This window comes from Daldinia childiae (assembly GCF_008694065.1).
Source record: "Daldinia childiae strain JS-1345 chromosome Unknown Scaffold11, whole genome shotgun sequence".
Classification (NCBI taxonomy): Eukaryota; Fungi; Ascomycota; class Sordariomycetes; order Xylariales; family Hypoxylaceae; genus Daldinia; species Daldinia childiae.
Window position 1 is genome coordinate 772303 of NW_022984652.1, and position 23211 is coordinate 795513.

Consider the following 23211-nt stretch of genomic DNA (forward strand, 5'->3'; position numbering starts at 1 on the left):
CAACTGGTAGACATTTCGGAGTCTCTGAACGAAGGTAAAGGTCAACTTGCTCGTGCTCTGTATAAACTGTCAGTCTTATACACAGAAAAGGGGGCGGTGTCAGAGAGCCATGCTTGTAAAGAACGGGCTTTGGAGATCAGGGGGCATTTGCGACCGGAAGATAGGGAGCAACCCTTCGAAGAGGAATATTTTTCTAAACTGACGCTATGGATGCTATGGTAACCATAGACTCGGAGTTGGTATAGTATAAAGTAGGTAAATATGGCCCAACCATAAAACTTTTTGGATATTGCCAAAGCCGTAGTAAATTAGCGTATAAACATGGCTGAATTTAGGGAAAGGGTAGTCACTGAGGGCTCGATAATTATGGAGTGACATGCCCCTATATTTGCTTGGATCGAACAGATTAGGTACCACCTACCCATTTCTCTTTTTTTCAGCTAGAAAAAATATGCATGAAAAGCAAGCATTGCGGTCTCCCATGATTTACTTTGTATACTAACTCAACTATATCAATGAGAATAGATGAAAACGATTAAATTACATTCCTAGGAAGAAAAGTCCTAGGGCCCAGTGTCGAGATACTATCCCATAGTTAGGGGCTTATACCAACTTCCAGAAGCCATCCTTGATTTCAATCTTGATCTCTCTGTCCTCATCTATACTACGCCGACCGGCCTCTAGGATGGCTGTTGTCGCAATTGTGTTGTTCAGCGTTGGAAGTCCTCTCGCATCCAGATCAGCAGGCTTGAGTGCCCCTGAGTTCACCGCTCGGCATCCATCTACAAACTTCTCGAAGGAGATATAGCCGTATCCGGTCTGGCCTCCGAAGTTGCCCTCTTCGTCGGGTGCGTATTTCATATAGAATGGGTTGTACCACATAAGCTGACCTGCACTATCGTCCGCGACGTCGTACCCACGCTTAGCCTGATTAATACGAACCTCGCCACTTGATCCCATGTAGTGGAAGTATTGGTTGGAGTGTACGCCGGCCTTCTGGGGTGCAGTCCAAGATGCTGTGTAAACCCCCGTAGCAACTTTACTCGTGTCACCTTGTTTCTGCCAGGTAACCATAACCGTGATGGTGTCCTCGGTGGCCTCGTTGCATCCAAGACTAGTAGCAATACCTTTCGCAGCTGAGGCCGTAACCTTTATTGGAACAAACCCGAGTTGTGAGACCATCGAGTCGCAGATATCTATGTGGTGGCTGTTAAGATAGTATGAGATATCCGAGTCGACACCAGCCCACGCCTTAAAGGTTTCTAGTTGAGACTTTGGTTGCGACATGTAGCTATAAAAATAGTTGAAGTCGCCGAGCTTCTGCGCCTTGTATCTAGCGTCTGAGTACGCTGGATCAAATCGCTTATGGTGTTCGATGTAAACATATACATTATGCTTCTTAGCAGCCTCTATTAGGCCTTGGTGGTGTTCTAATGTCTTCACAGCAGGCTTGGTTATTAAGACATGTATTCCACGCTCAATTGCGTATAGAGCGATCGGATAATGCGTCGTATCTGGGGTGAATATAGTAATGGCGTCACCTGGTTTCAAGGCATCAATAGCAGCCTTGTAAGCATCGGGGTCCTTGACTTCGTTCTCCGGATAGGAGTCGAAGGAGCAGTCCAAACCATTGTAGATTTTGGAGATATTAACATCGAGATGTTGTCCTACTCATATTAGTGCCCATTCAACTTATTGATAGCCTCTTCACACTCAGCCTAGGATTAAGGGGTGAGCTCACTGATAGCTGGGAATTTGGTCCCGTTTGTTCCCACCATGCTCAGTTTAGCCACCTTTCCCCTCCTTCGGAGATCAAATAGAGTCAAGCCGACAACTCCTACCTTCTTATCCGATCCTGAAGCACCACCACCGACAAACCCAGTGGTATATTCGCCTGTTCCGACCTTAGGGCACGTCAGTTTCGAGCAAAGATCTGCTAAGCATATACTATAGTGATACGCACCATCAACACATTTAGTGGCGAAGGGGAATTCGTCGGTACAATAGCCGACTTGATTACTTCTGCTGCCATTTCGATGGTTTGTCTTGCAGGTCAAAGGCAGTTGAATAAAGGCAGTAATGGGATACCCAGAGATTCAAGAAAAACTTTGGGATAGCTGAATAAAATAAGAAGATAGATTAAGATGAGAAGAAACGGACTCTCGTATAATTTACGTAGTCTTATAAACTTGGGTTCATGTAACTACCTCCTATTTAGGTATCTTAGTTACGAATGTCTTGTTAAGCTTAAGCTACCTAAGTACCATACCTACCTCGACTTGAAGAGAAACTATAGACGGAAAAATTGAGGGGCAGTTGGAGAAATGAATCTTCAGGGTCCGACGTAGTGCTTGCATGTAACCGTTCGAGATGTATCAAAATGAGCATAAATAAGAATGGTGAGCCGTCATTGTAGGGTATCAATTACGTCCCTTTACTAAAACTCGAGGAGGAAGTAAGTAATTGTTATAGAATCTATCATATAAGAGATAGCTTAGTTTGTATAACTGGATAAATTAAGTGTGTTCATTATGGTATATGAATGTGTACGAGGTAAATATGAGATACTAGGGGCATCTTTCTACACTATTGACCTAGTTAACCTAACCTAATGGGCATATCCATGTAAAATCTCGGATTAACTTTGAAAAGTTTACTGCTAAGAGGCCTTTTAACCTTCTTGGATATTTCATCTAATAATACATATTTAGAGGTACCCCGCCCCCACCCGCTTGGCGGCATAAGCAAGAGCCCCGCCTCCCCCCACTAAACATTTGCCCACCGGCTACGTGAAATTTGATTGCCCCGCGTTTGGTGGGGCAACTTCTCTTTAAGACAGAAAACCAGTGGGTGTCGGTCCATCATTGGCAAATTCAGCGAAGTAACAAATTTATCCTCTTTTCAAACTCAAAAGTCCAAACGTCAAGATAACAATACAGAACTATCTAAAATCAATCATTATTAATCCTTTTAAATACAATATACCGCATTCGTTAAGAAAGAAAGAGAAAAGTACGAAAAGATATAAACAAAAAAGATTACTTAGGTCGTTAGGAACTGTTGGGTCCGTAAGGTACGTAGAGTCACATCCTTACATGGTTACATCACACAAAGATCACCAACAACAGTAAACGTGGATTCTGGAATATTGCCCGAAGGTGGGAGAGACAGAAGCTTTCTAGCCTTAGTTCTAGCGTTGGTCTTGGCTACATCGAAGCATCTTACTATCTCTTCACTGGAGGAAAAACTACTAATATGATTATTCCGCCGTATCTATACCACATTCAGCCTGGCCTGCAGAAGAATTCAACTCGAGTACATGTAGGTGGCTACCCCAGGAAGTCCAGAGAATGGAAAATCAGCAGTTTTACCTTTGAACTGCTTGTTCATCCAACATGCCAACAGGTCAACGACTAATCGCTGTCACCCTCCAACCTGAGGTACTACCTACCTCATACTATATGCTGGTAAGGTCAGTGGCCTTTAGTCCGAGACCATCCAACGGCCTATTCACTTACATACACATACACATACACATACACATACACAGATACCTACCCTGTAAGAAGTACCAATTATCCATCTCAGGAACCTATCCAATCCTACCTACCTACCCATGTCCCGGATCTGGAGACGACTTCGTGTGCTCCACAATGCGGCAACCCTTTGCTCCCTTCTCTCTAACCTAAGGCGAGCTATTTCACATATCGACTAAGCCCCGCAAAGGCTACCCTCCAACAATCCCTCGGTTCTGCCAAGTGGACGGCATACCTCTACCCATCTTCTATCTATTGTCTTCTCCAAAATCTCGAAGCTCCCTCCCGGGGCTTTCCTTTGGAGGGTCACAAGACGAGTTGGCCAGCGCAAATGACGTCTTCATCAACTATGTCAGCTCTCAAGCACAACCACGATCACTTCGACAACTCATCATTCGTCATAACTCTTTTTTGGTTTGGGGTTTATTTTATTTTTATTTTTACTTTTATTTTTTATTCTTTGAAGCCGCGCAAGACACGGCTTTCTCGGCTCTCTTAGTTACATGTAATCATGTGCTTTGGTGATGATAATGCCCCTCATCAACCATCCTCAATTTCTACCGGGTCCTGATCGACCCTACTGCAGATCCTCTCGATTCCCATCAGCCCAGTTTCTACACCAATTTGGACATGTTGCTTAGATTTAGCCAATCATAGCATGGCTATAAATGCCACCGCAGCTAATCTCCCACAGCATGAAGTTACGTAGCTGTCTTTCAACTTATCCTTTGTATGAGCAGCTGCCGAATAGGGCGCAATCTCTCCTCAAGGGAGCATTCAACCGTCTTTAGCTCCTTGCCTTTTCCCCCAGTTCCCAATTGCACTCCTGTGAGCCATGCGGCCGAAATTCGTTGGGTAGCTTCATAACAGCCCGACGATTTTATGTGTGGAACTGTATAATTCATGGCTGTGGATTATCTGCATAGCTCCCATGATCTATCTACGATATATTACCTTTGATATAACCCCGAGGTGCATATGACCCATCTGTCCTAGGGCCGTTGAAGAATTCGGCTCATCCACAATCCACTTCGTGGCTTTTCGATCCCGTAGACATGGGCTCTTTTACTATTCCGTATCAGTCCGTTTCCATTAGCTCCTTTTTTAAGGGGCATCTCGGGTCCAAGAGGTAACCAGTGTCGCCTTCTTCGGACCAATGTCGTTGCGAGCAAAACACTAGGAGCTAGTAAGACGTTGCTGACCCACACCCTACAAGGTATTGATTGCATGCAACTTAGAGGATAGAAGCCATTATGTTATGAGAAGAAAAAAAAAGAGAGCATTTCGTTGCCGTCCGTCGAGTATTATTCTTCGGATGCTATAAATATAGCTACGCGTCCCCTTTTCTTTACTGTCGGTTTTCTTTTCTCGGCGCCCTTTTTCGTGGTTATCCTCTCTCTTTCTCTGAGCCATCTATACTCGGTATATATCGGTCCGCAAATTTAACAGCGATATTATCATTACTCTTGCTTCTGTCTTTTGCTATTCGATCCTTAAACATGACTGCCCCCAACAGCGCCGAGGCCAATGGTCACACGACCATCAGACGACCACTACCATGTGGTATCTATGCTCCCACTATGACCTTTTTCGATCCCGAGACCGAAGAGCTCGATATCCCTACTATCAAAAAGCATGCCGAACGTTTAGTTAAAGATGGACTAGCTGGCTTGGTCACTATGGGTTCCAACGGGGAAGCTATTCACTGCACACGCGATGAAAAGGTAGCTGTGACACGTGCCACCAGAGAAGCTCTGGATGCCGCGGGTTTCACTACAACACCAATCATCGTCGGAGCTACGGAGGGTAGCGTAAAGGGGACCATCGAACTCTGCAAGGAGTCTGCAGCAGCTGGCGGGGATTACGTATTACTACTACCCCCAAGCTACTTTCGTGCGCAAATGGACGAGGAGGCTATAGTCGGTTATTTTACCGCCGTAGCAGACGGGAGTCCATTACCAATTGTCTTATACAACTACCCCGGCGCAGTTGCCGGCATCGATATGGACTCGGATCTCCTCATCAAGCTTGCCGAACACCCCAATATAATTGGAACAAAGTTCACATGCGGCAGCACTGGCAAACTTACTCGTGTAGCATTGGCCACCAATGCGAAGACCCCTACCTCGGAAGGTAGTGGATATATGGCGTTCGGTGGCATATGTGACTTCACAGTCCAGACACTGGTATCGGGAGGAAGCGGAATTATCGCAGGCGGTGCAAATGTCATGCCCAAGCTTTGCGTCAAGGTATGGAATCTATACGCCGAAGGGAAGATAGACGAGGCCATTGCGTTGCAAAAGGTGCTCTCACGGGGTGACTGGTTCTTGACCAAGGCGGCGATCGCGGGAACGAAGCAAGCGATTCAGTCCTATTTCGGTTACGGCGGTTACCCCCGGCGCCCGCTCAAACGTCTCGAGAAGGCCAGAATCGAGTCCATAGCGGAGGGAATAAGGGAAGCGATGGAAGTCGAAAAGTCATTGTAATGACAGGAAACGGGTTACCGGGATCTTGGTCTGAAACCCGCAGGGACTGGCTATAAGCCGTCAATATTAGCCGCGTGGCCGTTGATCCCCTATTCTTGGAAAGTGCGGGGTTTGAATCCCGGGGTGACGGATGAGGCTCTTGGAGGGTGGAAAACCCTTAAATTCCCAATTCTCTCTGGGCCGACCAGGCCACTAACCACTGACCACTGACGTAGGTGTGATTACACGTACGCATACATGAAAAACACATGATACGTTTCACAGAACTTAACGTCTCTCTATGCAGCTTTTTCGGACATTAATCAAAGCCCTGGGAACGTTCTTTAGTCCTAACGAACTTCTGTTTCTGATGAAGAACTACTAGTTCCCTCTATATTTACTAGGTACCTATTTAGCAACCGTACCCTATCACGAAACGGGAAGGGAAAAAGCAGCTGGTCACCACTGGCTGACCAAACCTACTCTTGTCCTGCTACTACTAGCTTCAAGTCAGTCTTGCTGGCCGTGGGGCCAAGCAAGGCATCTTTTCTATGTCTTCATTAGCATAGCAAATGCAATATCAAACACATTAAACCATCATCATAAAAAGCGTCTTCAGCGAAGACACGGGGTAAACATAAATTTACAGTATATGCTGCCCAACTCCGTTAAGCAACCGTTTTGAAAGCGGGAAGCGAAAAGCTTACATGTCACATTTTCTATTTCCCATGGAACTCTGTAAACGCCGCCTACGTACGTGGTACGTATTAGCCTCGGGAGGGCGTAATCTGCGTAGCATCTTGCATCTCTCGCTAGGACGTATGGCATGTGCGCACGTATCACATATATTATTCGAAGGAGTGACGTATGACACCCCCCTAGCCTAGGGTACCTAAGCTTTTTTATTTTTCCCGGGGTCCCATCCCTTCATGCGCCTAGGGTCCTAAGGGTCCCAAGGGTCCTCGGGGTAATAAGGAGGAGGAGGAGCTAAGGTTGCATGTATTTTGGGCACCACGCGCGATATACCTCGCGGCGATCCGTAAGGCACCAATCCCTGGAAACGCCACCTACCCCACGGGGGTTGTTGTTTTCCCACGATAGGTACCGGGGGGTAAAAAGCCCTCCCCTCACCCACCTGCGCTCCCCGCGTTGCCAGCTTGTCCAGGCGTACAGTACATGTACCTCCCTTTCGCGGCTCGGTCCGTCCCCCTTCGTCTAGATAAGATCGGTCACCTGCCCCCTATGTGTCTTTGTCTTGGCGGTGACGGCGGCAATGAGGTAAAATAATAATAATAATAGTCTCCTTAGTATTGTAGAGTTGAGGGTGCTACACGCGCGAAGCTCTAATAATACGTACGTAAGTAGCCTTTTCTTCAGGTCTTAAGTCGGGAGCACATACTTTCTCCCCTCTCCTCCAAACCCCACACATGCAAGCGAGATAAGCTAATTATGCTGTACGTCTTAAAACTTGTTCAGCCTCCCCCAAGATATGGTGTGTACCTAGATAGGTACCTGATGTAGGTAGGCAGGTTCAACGTATCATGCGGGATGTACTAACGTTATCCCTCTCTTAGTCTCTCGCTTCGTGCCGGTCCCTACACACACTCGCACACCTACTTCCACGCACGAGCCCAGGGACGAGGGAAACGCAAACCCCTCCCCCTCAACTCCGATGCCATCACCCCACGCATCTTGTCGTCATAGTCGCCCCACGTGTTTCTTTTTAGGTTGTCCTATTGATCTTTCTTCTTTCCTCCATATCCCGCACCGTCCTATCATACCTTGAATTTCCTCGGGTCTAGCTCCGTAATATCAGCACTCCTGGCCTCTCCATCAAAGATAAACTCGCTCATGAGCTTGCCTGTCGCCGGACCGTTCTGAATTCCCCAGCAAGTATGACCCGATGCTATCCATAACCGGTGGACCGAGGTACCCCCGATGAGCGGCGCGCTCTCCTTGCCAAAGCGCATGTGCCGTGGTAGGTAACAAGCTTGTTTTGCAGCAATGGACGCAGAGCCTAGCAAGGGGCTTACGGTACCAATATACGAGATAAGATCGTCACACTGGGATTCGTCGCACTCGACCTGATCAGCGGTTGCTGGCAACGGTATTATCGAGTCCGGCTCGCCGCATGCATATACCTCTCCGCCCGGTCGCGCGTAGATCTCGGGGTCCACGTTGCCCTTGTGCTTCCGCTTCTCACCCCGCGCCGCTCTGTGCGCCGGTACCCAGTCGTTCGGCAGCGAGATATCGGTGAAGACAGCGTACGGGCTTACGTCTGCCGCGAACACGACGCTATGCGCCCTTAGCCCCTCTACTTTAGTCTTTGGCCAAAGACGCCCCGTCCACGGACCCGCGGCCACTATAACATCTGTCACGCCTTCTAATACCCGCGTCTCGCCCGTGACACGATCTAGGTATTCAACACTCGAGACAGCCATCTCGGACTTGTTCAGACCGATGCTCGTAACCATACTATTAACGCGTATTTCAGCTCCATACTCGCGCGCCAAGGCTGCCATCGACGTTGTGAATTGGTAAGGGTGGACTTGAGCCGTCTCAGTGAAACCCGGCAGTCCCATCTCGGCGTATTCGCGCACCAAACTGGGATTAATCCAATCGAGATCCTTTGGTAGTATGGAATCGTGGAGTAAAGAGACTGCATTCTCGTCCTGTTTGGGTAACTTTTGCCATTCCACCTGGGTGTCCGCTATGGAGTCGTCTTGTTCGTCTTGCTTCTTGATGACGCCGCGACTAGTTCTTTTTCTCGTCTTGGTGAAGCCGTTCGGAGGCTTCTTGTTCCCCACCCTCGCCGTAAGTTGTCCGCATCCGAGTCGCCTATATCCCCATCTATCGGTCCCACCGTGTTCGGCTGCGAGTTCGGCATGAAGGCGATAGGAAAGTGGGACCAGACATGTTGGGTAAGCCCAAAGACCAAGGAGACCTCCGGCCTTCCCAGATGCAGCAGATGCTATTGATGTGGCCTCGAGAAGAGTAATATGATGAATCGAAGGGATATAGGAAGGATGTCGGGTTAGATAGTAGGCCGTAGTTGTGCCAATAACGCCACCACCTTAAAGATCTACATTAGTCATTAAGTACTACGATATGCAGTAGTAGTGCGCCTCTCCAACGTTGATCATGAACTAATCAAGCTAGGATATTTACTTGTGTAGTATGTATTGAAGGGTCCAACCCAGGGGCACGGATCCAAACCCGAAACTATAGAAAAGTATCCAAGCAGGGTGAGCAGGGTGAGACAGACTCACCTATGATCACGACATGTCGCGGTTGAGGTATACGAGTGTCCATAATAGTAAGGTATTTAACATGACCAAGCCAATGATGATTCAAGGACTAGGAAAGTTGATGAAAGTTGGAATTAGACTTTCTTAAGTGACCAGGATTCACATGCTATAGGATAATAGAGGGTAAGAGTGTTACCCTCAAATAAACTCGCAGCCTGTAGACTGTAGACTGTAGACTGTGGACTGTGGACGTGGAGCTTCTTCGGATCTACCCGTCGATTGGCAGCGGCTGCTACCCGGGTTCTAATAGACGCAGCACGTAGTATATGCAATACATTCGACTAACGAGTATTAATTTATTAACTTTTATTAATAAAAGGTTTAGTAAATAAGATGGCTTGAGAGAAGATCAAATGCTCTAGTGGCGAGAAACATATGACGTTAATGATTAATATTGATGATAGAATAAAACGTAGCTTAAAATGCAACTTAAGAATCGCTCCTTACTTACATGTAGGTACCTAATTCAGAGAAGTACGTACCTATAATATAGTGGATCTACCTCATCTTGATGAGACCACCGGGAAAACAATACCTCCGGAATACGAGGCCCAAGCTCCTAAAAGCTCCAAATTATATATTTGATTGGTCCCACGAGCTTAGAAGACCCACCGCATTAACCCGCATTGACTTTCTGCCGAGGCTCCAAACCGTAACTGTTACGTCAATTGCATGAGCTTTTGTCATTATCAGAGACAACTTTCAACAAACCGAGGATTAAAAAGTCACTAGCTCAACAATTGCTTTCCACTAGCAAACGAAGAAGATTGAACAACTTAAAATATTAAATAAAAATAATTAGAGGTATTCATGAGACAAATCATTATAAGGAACTGGTTTCCAATTCATCATCCAACTTTTAGTAATCATATCTACAAAGTGATCTCATTACCATCATCTAGACTACACGTACAAAGAAGAGCTTTGTCATCTATCGTCCAATTAGTGAATTTCAGATACCCCGCCAAAGAAGCTACTATCACGAGTCGCGCCATCTTAACTTCGGCTTCGTCGGCCAATTTCCCGCAACTTCAGAAAAAACAATTTTCCAAAGTCAATATCAACTCAATTACCACAATGGCTTCCGCTACAACATTCTACGACTTCAAGGTCAAGGACAGTGCGTAACTTATAGACTACAACTTATAACGTAACGAGAATATAAACTAACCATTGTTACTTTACTCCAACAGAGAAGGGTGGAGAGCTATCCCTAGACAGTTACAAGGGCAAAGTTGTCTTAATCGTCAACACGGCGTCCAAGTGTGGTTTTACCCCGCAGTACGCCGGGCTCGAGAAGCTATACAAAGACATCACCGCGAAGCACCCGGATGACTTCACCATCCTCGGCTTCCCCTGCAACCAGTTCGGCGGCCAAGAGCCCGGCACCGACGACGACATCCAGAGCTTCTGCCAGATCAACTACGGCGTCACCTTCCCGATCCTAGGCAAGACGGACGTGAACGGCGACAAGGCCGAGCCGTTGTTCGAGTGGATGAAAGCCGAGAAACCCGGCCTCCTCGGCATGAAGCGGGTCAAGTGGAACTTTGAGAAGTTCCTGATCGGCAGGGATGGCAAGGTCAAGGAGAGGTGGGCCAGTACCACGAAGCCCGAGAGCTTGGAGTCGCACATCTTGGCTGAGCTCGAGAAGAAGGCGTAAGTCTCTACTCGTGCTTGGGAAGTCACCTTTCTAGCGTATTGTGGCTATTCTATATGTGTGTACGTGTTGACGATTCGCCCTTAGCGTGGCTATGATATAACATGAAACGATCTCCCTCTTCAGGAAAACGTGAAAAAATACGACTTACTTGCTGGTGACAATTCGGGTTTTCCAGTTTTATCAAGCGTGTAGATGGTAGAAACGCATATATTTAGAGAGCGTTTTTAGGATATCTACTTACCTTACACCACTACGGCATCTGAAGTTATCCTAGTAGAAACTTCTCTATAGAACAACAATAGAACACGAATATTCATGTTACCTGAGAATCCCGTATAAGTCATGAGCCAACATTTTTCGTTCTGGATATTATAAACCTAAGTACACACACACATACATATGAGCCTATTTCCGTTCATTAAATCGCCCAAAGCATCTTAGTTTATAAGTCTGTTTGCTTGAAGCAACTCTACCTACCTAATCCCATGTCTTCCAAGACCTATTCCACGTTACGGCTTCTAGACAACATGCCCAGAAAATTGTTGTAGTTTGATGTTATACCAACCAGAGGGTAATTGCGAAGTCAATATCTCCGAGTTATCTCTACCATTATTCATACGTCTAGATACCAAAATAGTCTACAACTACATCAGGATTGAACTAAAATCTATAATGATATATGAACACAATTAAACTACAATGCATTTGTAAGTTTTGTGCTTCAAGTCCATGAAATTACCATAAATCTATCAAATGATTAAGAGGTCGTACCTCAGGTCTATAGTTGATACTCTAGAGGGCACACAGCTAATTAGTATTAGTTTTGAATGTCAAGCTTGATTGTATCATGTATAAAAGGAGCATGCATCCCAGCCTTCATTATTTATACAGGCTTATTAGATCCCTTATATAATTACAGCCCGGATTACACTTGTTGCTCCCCAAGCTAAGTATTACAAGCAAGCCGTTGTCAAGTGGCATATCCTGTTTCCCGGTTGCTAGGCATCCATAATACACATAAGTAAGGTTTTAACAAACCACTCTTCCATCCCTTATGACAGTTGCTACGAAACCAAATGGCCATGGTGGAACAGTCATTCTGAAGTCGGGCCATGAAATAATTCCTCGGGGAGTTTTTCGTAGGGCTTGGGTTCGATTCACTCGCAGGGCGACAGGCAGGCCAACTGTTCAGGTCAAATGCGAAATGAATCGATTCCCAGGACCCGAGCTTTTTTGTTTTTCTTTTCCATTTTACTTTTCTAAATATTTTTTTTTCTTTCTTCCCCTATTTGAATGTTTTCATTTTCACTACTTTGTACCCGCCTCTCTTCAAACTTGATGTTGTTAAAAAAATCAATCCCTATCTTAGCTTCTACCACAAGACCAAAAGGTTAATAAGGAAAGCGATGTTGTTTTAGGGAACCCAGAGCATCAAGAGTCATACAGCAAGCGGCAAGGCCTTATATACATGAAAGACCAAGATGCCTGACTCCTGACCATGACAGCTTCCATGTATAATTTCTTTCTATACCATCTTTACTAGTTTAAATTATGGCTAGAAAATAAATAACTAGGATAGATAGTATAACTAGCCCTATCTTTCTATTAATACTGATTAACTATTGCTTTTATTTATACTAAAACAATATTACATAGGCTGATGATGTATAGGTTTTTAGTAAAAAGATATCTTCAAAATGGACTAGTTAGGAGAATACTTAAGTAAGGTATTGTCCAGTAAGCAAATGAGCAGCAATAAGCAGATTTTATCTTATAACCTTTGTAGCTAGTGAGGTTCTTTAGTTATACGGCCTAGAGAATAAGATGCAGCATGCCTTCAGGTCTACCATCCTAATGTCAATAACCAAAGAAGTAGCTAATCCTATTTACTGATTACTTTAGCAAGAGACTATTATATTGTATACGAATATTTGACATGATAGCATTCATACTTGTGAACTAATAGTTTTGATACAATAAACGAGTTGAAAAAGCCATGGGCCCTGGTGAACATCTGGCTTATATCTGAGACGAACAATTACTTAGTCTTCAAGGAGCTATAGACCTCGATTGCGGTTTCTTTTCGTCACTTAAGAAGTCTTCATTACTAATGGCATTATTCTTACTATCGACTACCATCGTCACAAACAAGCCAATCACTTCTCACAAATATCACCCCCAATAGCCTGGTAGCCTCTTAGTTGATATTAGGTTTACCATTATCGCTGTGGTATATCTAATTATAAACAGGGCTATGCTGGGCATGATACACTACTCAGTTACTACTTAGACATGTTTGGTTTTTCTACGAGTTGAAGACCGGCCTGTCGGCCATGGAGTTAGGAAGGTAAGGAAGTATAACATCTAATTCGTCGGATTTATTGAATTAGATCCAACAAACGGCGTTACGACTTCCCGCCAAGTGCTTCCTTCATTCCGTGGCAGACACAGCATAATGAATGGCATTGGAATTCAGTACAGGAGCATCAGTCTTTCGCAGGTGTTTAGACCCAGTAAAGATTTTTAGCTAAGAGGGCACGAGTTAACTAAGGCGGATGCTCGGAGGCAAGGCAGTACGCATCATCGACAATTGACTATATTCCTAACCGCTACTCTAACAGCACTACGAAGCTATACCGTTTCCTTTTCACAGCCATCACGCGTAGCCAGTTTCCAGGGGAGTCGCCAACAGAGACAAGGAAAAAGAGCCAAAACTAGGATAACAGAAATATCGTCGTCGTCACCAACTTCTATTCTCTCGGACTTAGCTAGACGCGAAGAGCATTCGACTATGCGCGAACCGCAGCTCCACTGACGCTCGGACAATAGCAACCCACGAATCTCCAGAATAGAAAAAAAAAAAAAGCCCAGCAATGTCTTCCTTCCCCGCCACGACGATGACAAGGGATCCGGCAAAAGAAGTACCTACTAATGTAAACAAAAATGCATTGTAAATCCATTTCTCCTCGTGCGTGCCATCCCTCCCCTGCAAGAAACCACGAGGGAAAAAAATAAAATAAAACAAAAGAACATGGCATCGTGGTCTGCGCAGCACAGAGCTATTTTTGGGAAGTCTTGGCTAACTTACCCTGAGGTACCTAACTGAACGACCAACGGGTTGCAGCGAGCGGTGGACCGCATTTGAAACCCCTAGAGTGAGCCTCAATTCCATCCTTCGAGCCTCCCAACCCCAACCCATCAGCCGGCGTCAGCACCGGCGAAAGGGGAAAAGCAAGCAAGTAAGACAAAAATGGAAATTGTGGCCAGCGTCATGCAATTTCAAGCCGCCGCTTGAAAAAAAAAAACCGCCGTTAAGATGCTTTTCTCGCTAGATCCTACAAGGCTCGTCCGACGGCACGGAGGACAAAAGAAAAGAAGAAAAAAGATCACGGTGTGGTTCGGTCATCCATTCATCCATCGTCGCCGTTGTTGCCCAAGTGGAGTATCTTCTAGCGAAATATGTAATAGTATTCCAGGGGGTTGAAGCGGCCGCAAAAGAGAAAAAAAAAAAAAACCATACGGTGCCATTCCCCTTCTCCGATCCAAAACTTTCTTTTTGATCCTATCCGGGCTTTTCTCCGCCTATTTTAGACTTTTTGTGCGCGTGTATCGGTAGCACGACAGCAGGTTTGATCTGCACGAGCACGCGCATGGCCCACGAGACGAGTTGAGTTGAGTCCCCCAGAATATTTTCCGAGCAAGCCCAGAACCGTGAGGAGGGATGGGATGATGCCGTTTTGCCGCCGTTGTTAGTTTGTCGAGAGTGCCAAGACCTTTAGCGGTCTTATATATGTATTATTATTATCGTGATTATTATTATATGATATTAGTATTGGTATTATTCTCCAAAAAAAAAAGAAAGCCATGCCTGTACGGCCGCGGCACGCTTGAAGGATCAATAAGCAGAGGATGGATGGCGAAAACAGCTTCGAAGGATGAGGTACTGCGCCACCCTGATTGGTGGGTTTTCGCGATGCCGCCATCTCCATCTCTTTATCTAATCTACTTTCAGCTAAACGGTGCCATATTAGTACATACCTACATACATACATGGTAGATATAATAATTATGGACTCCATCGTCTTAGGCAATGCGGCGTGGGAGGAATCAACAAGGTCAAATTCGGCGAGGGAAGTGGAGATAATAAAACACCCACCCTCGATAATAACAGAGAAACTCCAGTTAATTCAAAGTATATCGATCCTACGGCTATTGTTTAGATAAGCTTCGGCATTACAGAAACGTGGCAGCTGTCTGTGCTGTGCTGTGCTATGCTGTCGAACATCGAGCCCCTCATTGTGATGTGATGTCAACACGCTTTCATCCAAAAGTGCCCCTTTTACGACGGGTAAGCTTATGCCGTATAACAGACGCGAAGATGACAGACGCCATCGTGTGGTCTAGATGAGTTGCTGCCTCCCAAGCTAACTTCCTCATCCTCATCCTCTTTGTAGAGCGGTTGGCTTACAAGCTACTAAGATTTTGGTGTGTTGGTAGTATGAGTAGAGAACTACAAATTGACAACCCCTGAAAAAGCATTGCCAAGATATCAAGAGAGAGCGTTCTCCGTCTTGTCCGATGACGGTTCTAAATATTCACTATATCGGATGGAGCGAGGTCGTCAGATTAACTCCTGGGGATGTATCTCACGAGAGACGCCCTTCAGTGAGCCTCTGCTCTCCGTGGCCTGAAACATTGAGATAGCTGCCAAGCTCACCCAGAAGGAGTGAAATAATGGTCTCCTCGGTGACTACATAGGAGATACAGGCTGGCCAGGATTGCAGCCCAGGTACTTCACTGATACTTGTGGAATCAAATGTTGGTATTCACTCTCCTAACGGCATATGGATCTGGTAGTGAGGATAGACACAGATGATAACTCAATCTTGATTTGGAGTCAGGTAGGATAGCATCTGTCCCGTCTACTTCGCCACTACCTAGATCCATGTCTCAGGGCCCCCCTTACAACATAGCTAGTCTAATGCATGGCGTCTATCACGGATCTATACTGGCTTCAGGTCGGCCGTAGAGTTTATCATACCCGGTCTAGATAGCCTCGATGCTAGGGGCTTTTGCAGATCAGACCCCACGATGCGCTGGGGAGGTAGGAGGAAGGCAGCAAGAAATCCACCGAAATGAAGAGACGCTATTTGCGTCTCGAGCTTGGCTTCTTGGTTGATATCGCGAGCACGCAAAAGTCGCGTATAGTGGATTATGCCTAGGGATCCCTGTATAGTTCGTTAACTATCGTATCCCGTGGGCTTGAAACATGCTTCTGCAGAGGCGTGCTAGAATAGTCTCTCTGTCAAGTTCTTGATTTCGAACTTCGGGCCCCTCCGTAGCTAGACTAGTTCCTCCGGACGATAATGAAGACTGGTTATTCAAATCCTTAAGCGGTAGTTAGAAGATACCTCGGTAGCCACAATCTAGTAACTATACGTTAATTAAGTTGTGCCAATCTTAATGAAATGCCTTTCCTCATATGGTCGTTGGCCGGTGCCTATGGGCTCTCCCGATAACTCGCCATGCCCGCGAATTTCAGTTTCAAGTCACCGAAGAGCCATCGGCCGAGGCAGTAATCGTTGTATTACCCCGGGAACAATATACCGGGCCGAATGGGAGGATAGAGGCATATATCCTGTATGAAGGAGGCGAAGACGCAGGGGTAGAAAGAATCAGTAATAAGTAGCGAGGTTGTTACTTGTCAACGACGATGGTGCCAAGAATGTCTAAACTTGGTGTTCCCCAGGTTTTTGTTGCTAGTAAGAGTAACGGCGGGCTGTCCGTAACGGAATCCTAAATACTACATACTACATACTACTACATGTAATTGTAGAGATAGGGCCATCCAGACCATTTTGCGGTTGCTCGGTGCTTAATAGGAGTAAGGATCGCCAAAACCCTGAATTTGAACTAGGGTCCGTTGCAGAGTAACGAGGCTGAGTGCTGAAAATGGTGTCTGAATTAGGTCTCTCAGCTCCTTTGGCCTCGGCTAGCGCTTGTGAACAACGCGTCTAATCCAACTTGCACACTGTATGTACCTGATTTCTAAGAATTACCTATATGCAACAACATTTAGAATTTATTCGGCGCATTGCGCTTCGGTCCTTTCCGGTCTTTAGGAATATGCGAGCATCTGACAAATGTCTCTGCATAGATAAAGAAAATCCATCTCGTCGGCCACTACGTATTATAATGTATGACAAAGGCGTTTGTATCGTTCAACAAGTGATGTCAAATTCAGCCACGTCCGTCTTCCGAGACGAATTGTGTTAAAGCAACACCGAGCAGGTCATGAATCGTACGCCGCTCACGACATTAGCAATCCTCTAGAGCTTCGAAGGAATAATAGGACATACATACCTACATATATATACATACCTTGGATAGGTAGCGAGTAACTAGCGACAGTAAAGGGGCCTTGTTACAAGACCCGATGGAAGTGTACTAACCCGCAACGGCACATGCGGTTCTCGCGATGCAATGAGGCCGATAGGTGATAGGTAGTATCTTCAAGGCGATAAAAATAAATACGACTGGGGGCTAGACAATTTACCCCATCTGCCGTAAACTGTGTTTCTACAGTATCCTCCCTCCTCCCTGGTCGTCTGGGTTCGGGATCATCACTTGCAGCTTTTGACAGCGCTACCCCCGCGTTTGCCTCAGGTCAACCTGACACTGGCTTGCTCGTTCGACTACTTGCAGATCGGCATTGTCTCAGACCATCTTGCTTAGTTACAGCAAAATGTCCGGGTTGTTTAATCTCATTTGACAGGGGAACGGCACGCGACAAGGTGCTTATTTGCCAGCCGTGACTTGCGCGCAGCCGATTCTGACACCTGAGCCGCTGAGAGAAGAGAATTGGAAGAGAGCTAGCCATCTGCAGAAAGGAAGGGCAAGACCGCCGCGGCCGCAGGAGCAGGGAGATGGCATTAGCAATTGGTCCACTTGATCGAATTGACACCACACATTGTATAATAGAGTATTGACCATGAGCCAGTCGGATTTATCAGGTGAGACAGCCTACTAATCCCGGCATCGATCGATTCCTTGTTAACTTTATGGTTCATACACCCATTATACATAAGAAAGGATGAGTAAATTTGAAATAATAAATTATAAAGGTGGAAAAGTACTTACACGTGAGGATATTGTAGGGGTCATCTATGTACAAGCTGTTCTCGGATTGTAACACCAGTGGATCTATGTCTATCACAGCGCGCATAATGGTCCGTGATTAAATAATAATCGACACCGGGGTCCATGATGTTCTATGAATAGAGTCATGACACGGAGATAAACGGAATATGAGCCGCATCTGGGGCTCAATTAATCTGCTAAGATGAGTCGAGACGTGGATTCTTGAGACTTCCTTTATTATGAGACAGTACTATATCAGCCTCAATTTCGTCGGGATACCGTGTGGGATTCAATCCTCCTCATCTGAAGTTGTGAGTTTTTCCATGCGAATTTGAGGCGAGCTCCGTGCAAGAAAAGATATTGGCAGCATACTAGCCACATCTTAATTTTATGCGTGCACACATGTAGCTGTATGTATGTGGTTGGCACATGTAAGTGCACCTCCACATTCGCTACATAGCTGCAAAAAAGCAGGGTTGAGTGGTACCCGGGCGTGATGCAACGTTGCGTGATAACTTTGATTAATGAAGAACCAATCAAAATATGGACTTGGAGATGGAAGGATGACTAGTTGATTCGAGGGGTCCTAGGAGGAACTCATACCGAGATAGACCGTCTTAAGAGTTCAAACTGTTTAGACTCGTACAATTTTGTATTTGTTAAAGATGGAATAAACTTGGTTGTACCATAGCATGAATTTAGCATAGACACCTAGTTATTGTTCTCGTGAGCCTATCAGATAACGCACGTCCGTAAACACGAAACACCAAGAGGATAGGGTTTTCTAAAATCAAGTAATCTTGACTAGTAGCCAGGTTCACAAGATCAGGAGATGTCATAAGATGGACCGAGATATACGTCCTAGCGTAATAAGTGCAATGCAGCCGTATAGACAAAGCAGCGGCTCAAGGCAAGCGGCGGTTACTCGGCGCCCCTTGGCATTCCCGAATACAGTCCGGGGTATTGATGGGCAAATCTCGTCGGTTTTTAGGACGAATATCCGGGGGATAAGATGTGATAGAGTAAAATGATATTATGTTGCTTATTAGTTAACAGCCAATCTCCGTTTTCCTTCAATGGTAATAAGCTTCGACTAAGATCGGATATGGATTTATGAGCCATGCGTTCAACGTGAATGGACAACCGTTTGTAGATCAAAGTTTAACGGTTGACGGGGTTAGCCCGGCGTTCAAGCTAGCAGTCCTGACCCGGCCTCTTGGAAATATGTGTGTGTATCGATAAAGGAGGTAGATCTGGCATCTATGAGACGATCTGGGTGATTTTCAATTTCCCGCGTTTGATAGACACAGGGCATGATGATCGTCTCTCAAGAGATAGTTTACTGCTGTCCAGCAATTCTTGGTTATCATGGCGGACTTTGGCGCTTGACGCTCGACGGAGAGTCTTATAAAATTACGCCGATTTCATTCATGCTCATGTAAAGGCTTAAGTCGGCGGTGATTGGGTTAGCCTACTTCAACCTACACCGTCACATTCTCGGCGATTGAACGAACCGAAGCCTGTTGGACAAAACGGGGGTTTATCTGTATGTTCAAGTATGAAGCCACCAATCATACGTTAGTCCGCTGACAGAATTCAGTTAAGCCAATTGTGGGGGGAGCCAGGGTAGCTCTGCTGTTCATTAGTACTGTTACAGTCGGTGACTGAAGGGGTAAAGTCCAGTGCAGGATAACCCTGTGTATGGCTGTTTATAGGTTAGATACATATGTATCTGATGTATGTATATACAGGGGATCAAGGGGATATGTTCTAAGTTCTGACTGAGTGATTCTTTATCGTCGTAGCCGCGTAGCCGAATGGGTTTAAGGCGGTAACCGGCGGATGTTGAACTGGTAGTCGTTATATATTTACCTACCTAATGTACCCAATATATGATGAGTATAGAAGACATTTAGTTATCTTAATAAGGGAGCGATGGAATTCAACGAGTAGTTAAGATACCTATAGAAAGGGAGTTTATGTAGTTGATATGATCTTTTTAGCTTTGCACATGTGTAAAAATAATAGGTAGAGAATGATATGTGCCACAGTTGCACCTACCTACTACCTAGTAAAGGTAGCAAAGGTACCTAGGCAAGTACCTACTTCAGATACCTTGGACTACTTAAGGTTACTGCTAGCCTAACGTGCTAATCCGAATATCGTTTAGTGGTCTTCGATGCAGGCTTCTTCGGCTCATCTAGCGTCTAACTAAGCTCTGAATGCCAGAATGCTGAATGCTTGAACTGCTTAAGGTAGTTTTTAGTCTTAGTTACCTTTATCTGCCTTTAGTTCCCTTTTAGCTGCCTTTTAGCTGTCTCCATCATTTGCATGTACGCCCTAAACAATTACACATTTTGTCCCCCAACTATAGCCAATAAGAAACAGATCGTAAGATAAGAGAAATTGGCTACCCTACAGACCGAAGTCAAAATTAGTTAGGTGCATCCAATTAACGGGCAACACTTACTGCGTCCGTCATAGTTCCCGCCAGGCTCTTACCATAACACTATGTTATGTAGGTACATAACCACTTATTATATGAAAGAACATGGGCAAATAGGTGCTTGGTCGTGGAACTGCCGCGGTCGCACTTAAAAAGAAGGTATGTTACTTGATGTTCAGTTGACATGTGGTAAGTGGGTTGGTCGTAAGGGACCATGGGACCCTGCGAGCATCTCCAGAATCTCCCGCAACTCTGCCGATAGGCGTAGATACGAAAGCCGGAACCAAAAAGTAATAAACTCTGTTCGAAGGGGACCGGGGATGATGTCACTTGAAGATTCGAGGTACAAGGCGGAATAAAAAAACAACAACTTTTTGTAAAATTCGGGATTTGTATATTCTTCGTGAGTAGTAGGAATATAGAGAAACAGAGAGAATATATCGAACGCGGGCTGAATGGTAGACTTAGCGGCCAAGAAAGCTCGAATTGGAAGGCTTCCAGAACTCTAGAGGAATGATTGGATTGTAGTATGTTGAAGTCACACTGCAGTCTACTCTGCTGGTTGCAGTGCTTACATGGTAGGTTTACACAAGGCACCTAGAGCTATGTATTGGGGTTGATTGGGGTTGCTTGGGGATGTTTGGGGGTGTCGCTCGACCTGCATCGAGGCGCCCTGCGTACCTAGGTAGGTACATACATATAGCATACATATAGCATACATATAAGCAAAGCAGGCCACGGAGCACAGAAGCAGCCAAGACTGATCTTTGTGAATTGTCAACGTACGTCGGCAGACTTTGGTGCCAATTGTGCAACGGTCTATCTTGGCAATACCTCTGCGTCTGTCGTAGGGTAGTGTTATACAGTACCGAGATGAGGACTTATGGATTCTAGAGAAAGTCTTGACGAAGCTTCTCGATGGAGCATTGGCAGTTGGAACGCTGGTTAAAATTCGTGTGGGTGATAAGCTTGACCCGTAACATCCGACCTTCGATTGCACGTAGTAAATCGTCAAATTCATCACGAGCGCCTCTATGCTTCTGCATGTAAGTGCCCTGGCAGACAAGTACATAACCCACAATATATTGCCCACAATACACTTACCGTACATATGCGATATGTACGAAGGGTAAGACTAGAAATCTTGTTGAATATAGTGCTAGTTAGTTTTATTTTCCATTACTCTCAACTTTCAAGTAATACTTGAGCTTAAATCAAGATTTAAACCGATATAGTACCTATACTAAAGCCCCGCAGTAGAGGTAGTCAAGTGGCCGTCCTTTTAAGGGTTGCTACCTAGGGGCTATGGCTATGGACTTGGTTGTCTTTAAGCATCATGCAGAAGAGTTCGATGCTTCTTCTGTACGACTGATAAGAAGAGATCCATTCATGGTTTTCTTATGCCAAGCGTGATACTACCAGCATCATCCGTGGGGCAGATTGTGGCCTTTTTAGTCGTTAGTGTACAGATACCAGGGAATTGGTAGACCTGGCGCAAACATGTCCACAGTAAGCTCGTGATGAATGAAATTGCGTTATTCGGGTCGCAAAGGATATTAGTATTTAGTAGTTTGAAGAATAGTTCCTTGTTTGATCCCTAGGATAGGTCTGGTAACAAACAAGCTCAGTCCGTATAGGTTTTAAGGTAACTAGGCATTTATTCCGAGGATCTTGAAGATCCTCTCTACCCCCTTGTCTCTTCACTACCCTAAGCTCGCAAATCTTTGGCAACCTTAAAATCTGCCAAACGGTATTTAGGCCCGATCCCTTCCGATCCCTCGAACGGTTCACAAGACGGCACCGCTACAGCCTACGATGACGATGTCGATATGCTTATGGATATGATCGAATGTTGCATATTCCTTACAGTAAAGCAAACCTCTCCCCAAAGAAATTGGCATCGATCTAATGACGTCTGTACGCGTATGTTTAACTAGAGGCAGTGTAGATACGAAAGTCACCTCAACAAAGTCAATCGGTGCATTCCGAAAGAGGGAGCTGCAAAGAACAAAATGACGGGGGTTTCGAGATAACGATAGAAGCTTAATAGAAACAAGAGAAAAAGAAGCCGTCGTAGAAAAGATCCATACCCAAGTCTTGGCGTCGTGTTAAACTACAACGTCTCCGCCGACTTGTACAATACGACCAATAGTTTAAAGTCAAGGCTAACCAACCCGAGCACAACCCGCAGTCGCATACATAAAAGAAGGCTAATATTCTCCATCTCTAAAGAAACCACCTAACCACATAGATCATCAATTCCCGCCTACAGTGTTACCGTCGCACTCGTGTACCGACTGGCAGGACATGACGATGAATAGCTTCAGAAGAGGGCATAAGTCTTGCAGGTATAATCTCTTGGCTTTAGGTTTCCTATTACGTGACGACGTTAGATCGGTAGTCTAGCTGCTCGATCTTCTTGACATATTTCCCTTGCTTTCGCGAAGTCGTGGCCGCATTGAGATGCATCGAGATAGGGTAGAATGTGTGGTAGATACATGGTTGGCATGGTTGGAGCAATTCATCCTGGGCAATGGAGAATTATAATATCTCGTGATGATTGTCCGCTATGGCGAACATTATCAATATAACAAGGTTCTGTTATAGTTTTGAGTAGTACGAGAATTACAGACCTATTACATAGACTATAATTGAA

General features: G+C 45.3%; 4 protein-coding genes across 5 annotated transcripts; 2 read left to right on the top strand and 2 right to left on the bottom strand.

The window, feature by feature from the left end:
- Positions 1–603: 603 nt before the first annotated feature.
- Positions 604–2032, bottom strand: GL218_08215 (putative d-galacturonic acid reductase protein; the record flags this gene model as incomplete). The annotated part of the gene is made up of 3 exons (XM_033585011.1): positions 604–1667; positions 1742–1904; positions 1964–2032. The coding sequence occupies 3 exons, from the start codon at positions 2030–2032 to the stop codon at positions 604–606; spliced, it is 1296 nt and encodes a 431-aa protein (XP_033441055.1).
- Positions 2033–5035: 3003 nt separating this feature from the next.
- Positions 5036–6022, top strand: GL218_08216 (L-threo-3-deoxy-hexylosonate aldolase; the record flags this gene model as incomplete). The annotated part of the gene is made up of 1 exon (XM_033585012.1): positions 5036–6022. One exon carries the CDS (start codon positions 5036–5038, stop codon positions 6020–6022), a length of 987 nt encoding a protein of 328 aa, XP_033441059.1.
- Positions 6023–7776: 1754 nt separating this feature from the next.
- On the bottom strand, positions 7777–9313 carry GL218_08217 (putative oxidoreductase TDA3; the record flags this gene model as incomplete). 2 transcript variants are annotated; one of them, XM_033585013.1, is made up of 2 exons in its annotated part: positions 7777–9074; positions 9271–9313. In XM_033585013.1, the coding sequence occupies 2 exons, from the start codon at positions 9311–9313 to the stop codon at positions 7777–7779; spliced, it is 1341 nt and encodes a 446-aa protein (XP_033441058.1). The 2 variants fall into 2 exon arrangements, with proteins under 2 accessions (XP_033441058.1, XP_033441057.1); XM_033585014.1 differs by lacking the exon at positions 9271–9313 and having other exon boundaries at positions 7777–8755; positions 8809–8888.
- Positions 9314–10386: 1073 nt separating this feature from the next.
- Positions 10387–10969, top strand: GL218_08218 (Glutathione peroxidase 2; the record flags this gene model as incomplete). Its single annotated transcript, XM_033585015.1, has 2 exons — positions 10387–10429; positions 10503–10969. 2 exons carry the CDS (start codon positions 10387–10389, stop codon positions 10967–10969), a joined length of 510 nt encoding a protein of 169 aa, XP_033441036.1.
- Positions 10970–23211: the final 12242 nt, after the last annotated feature.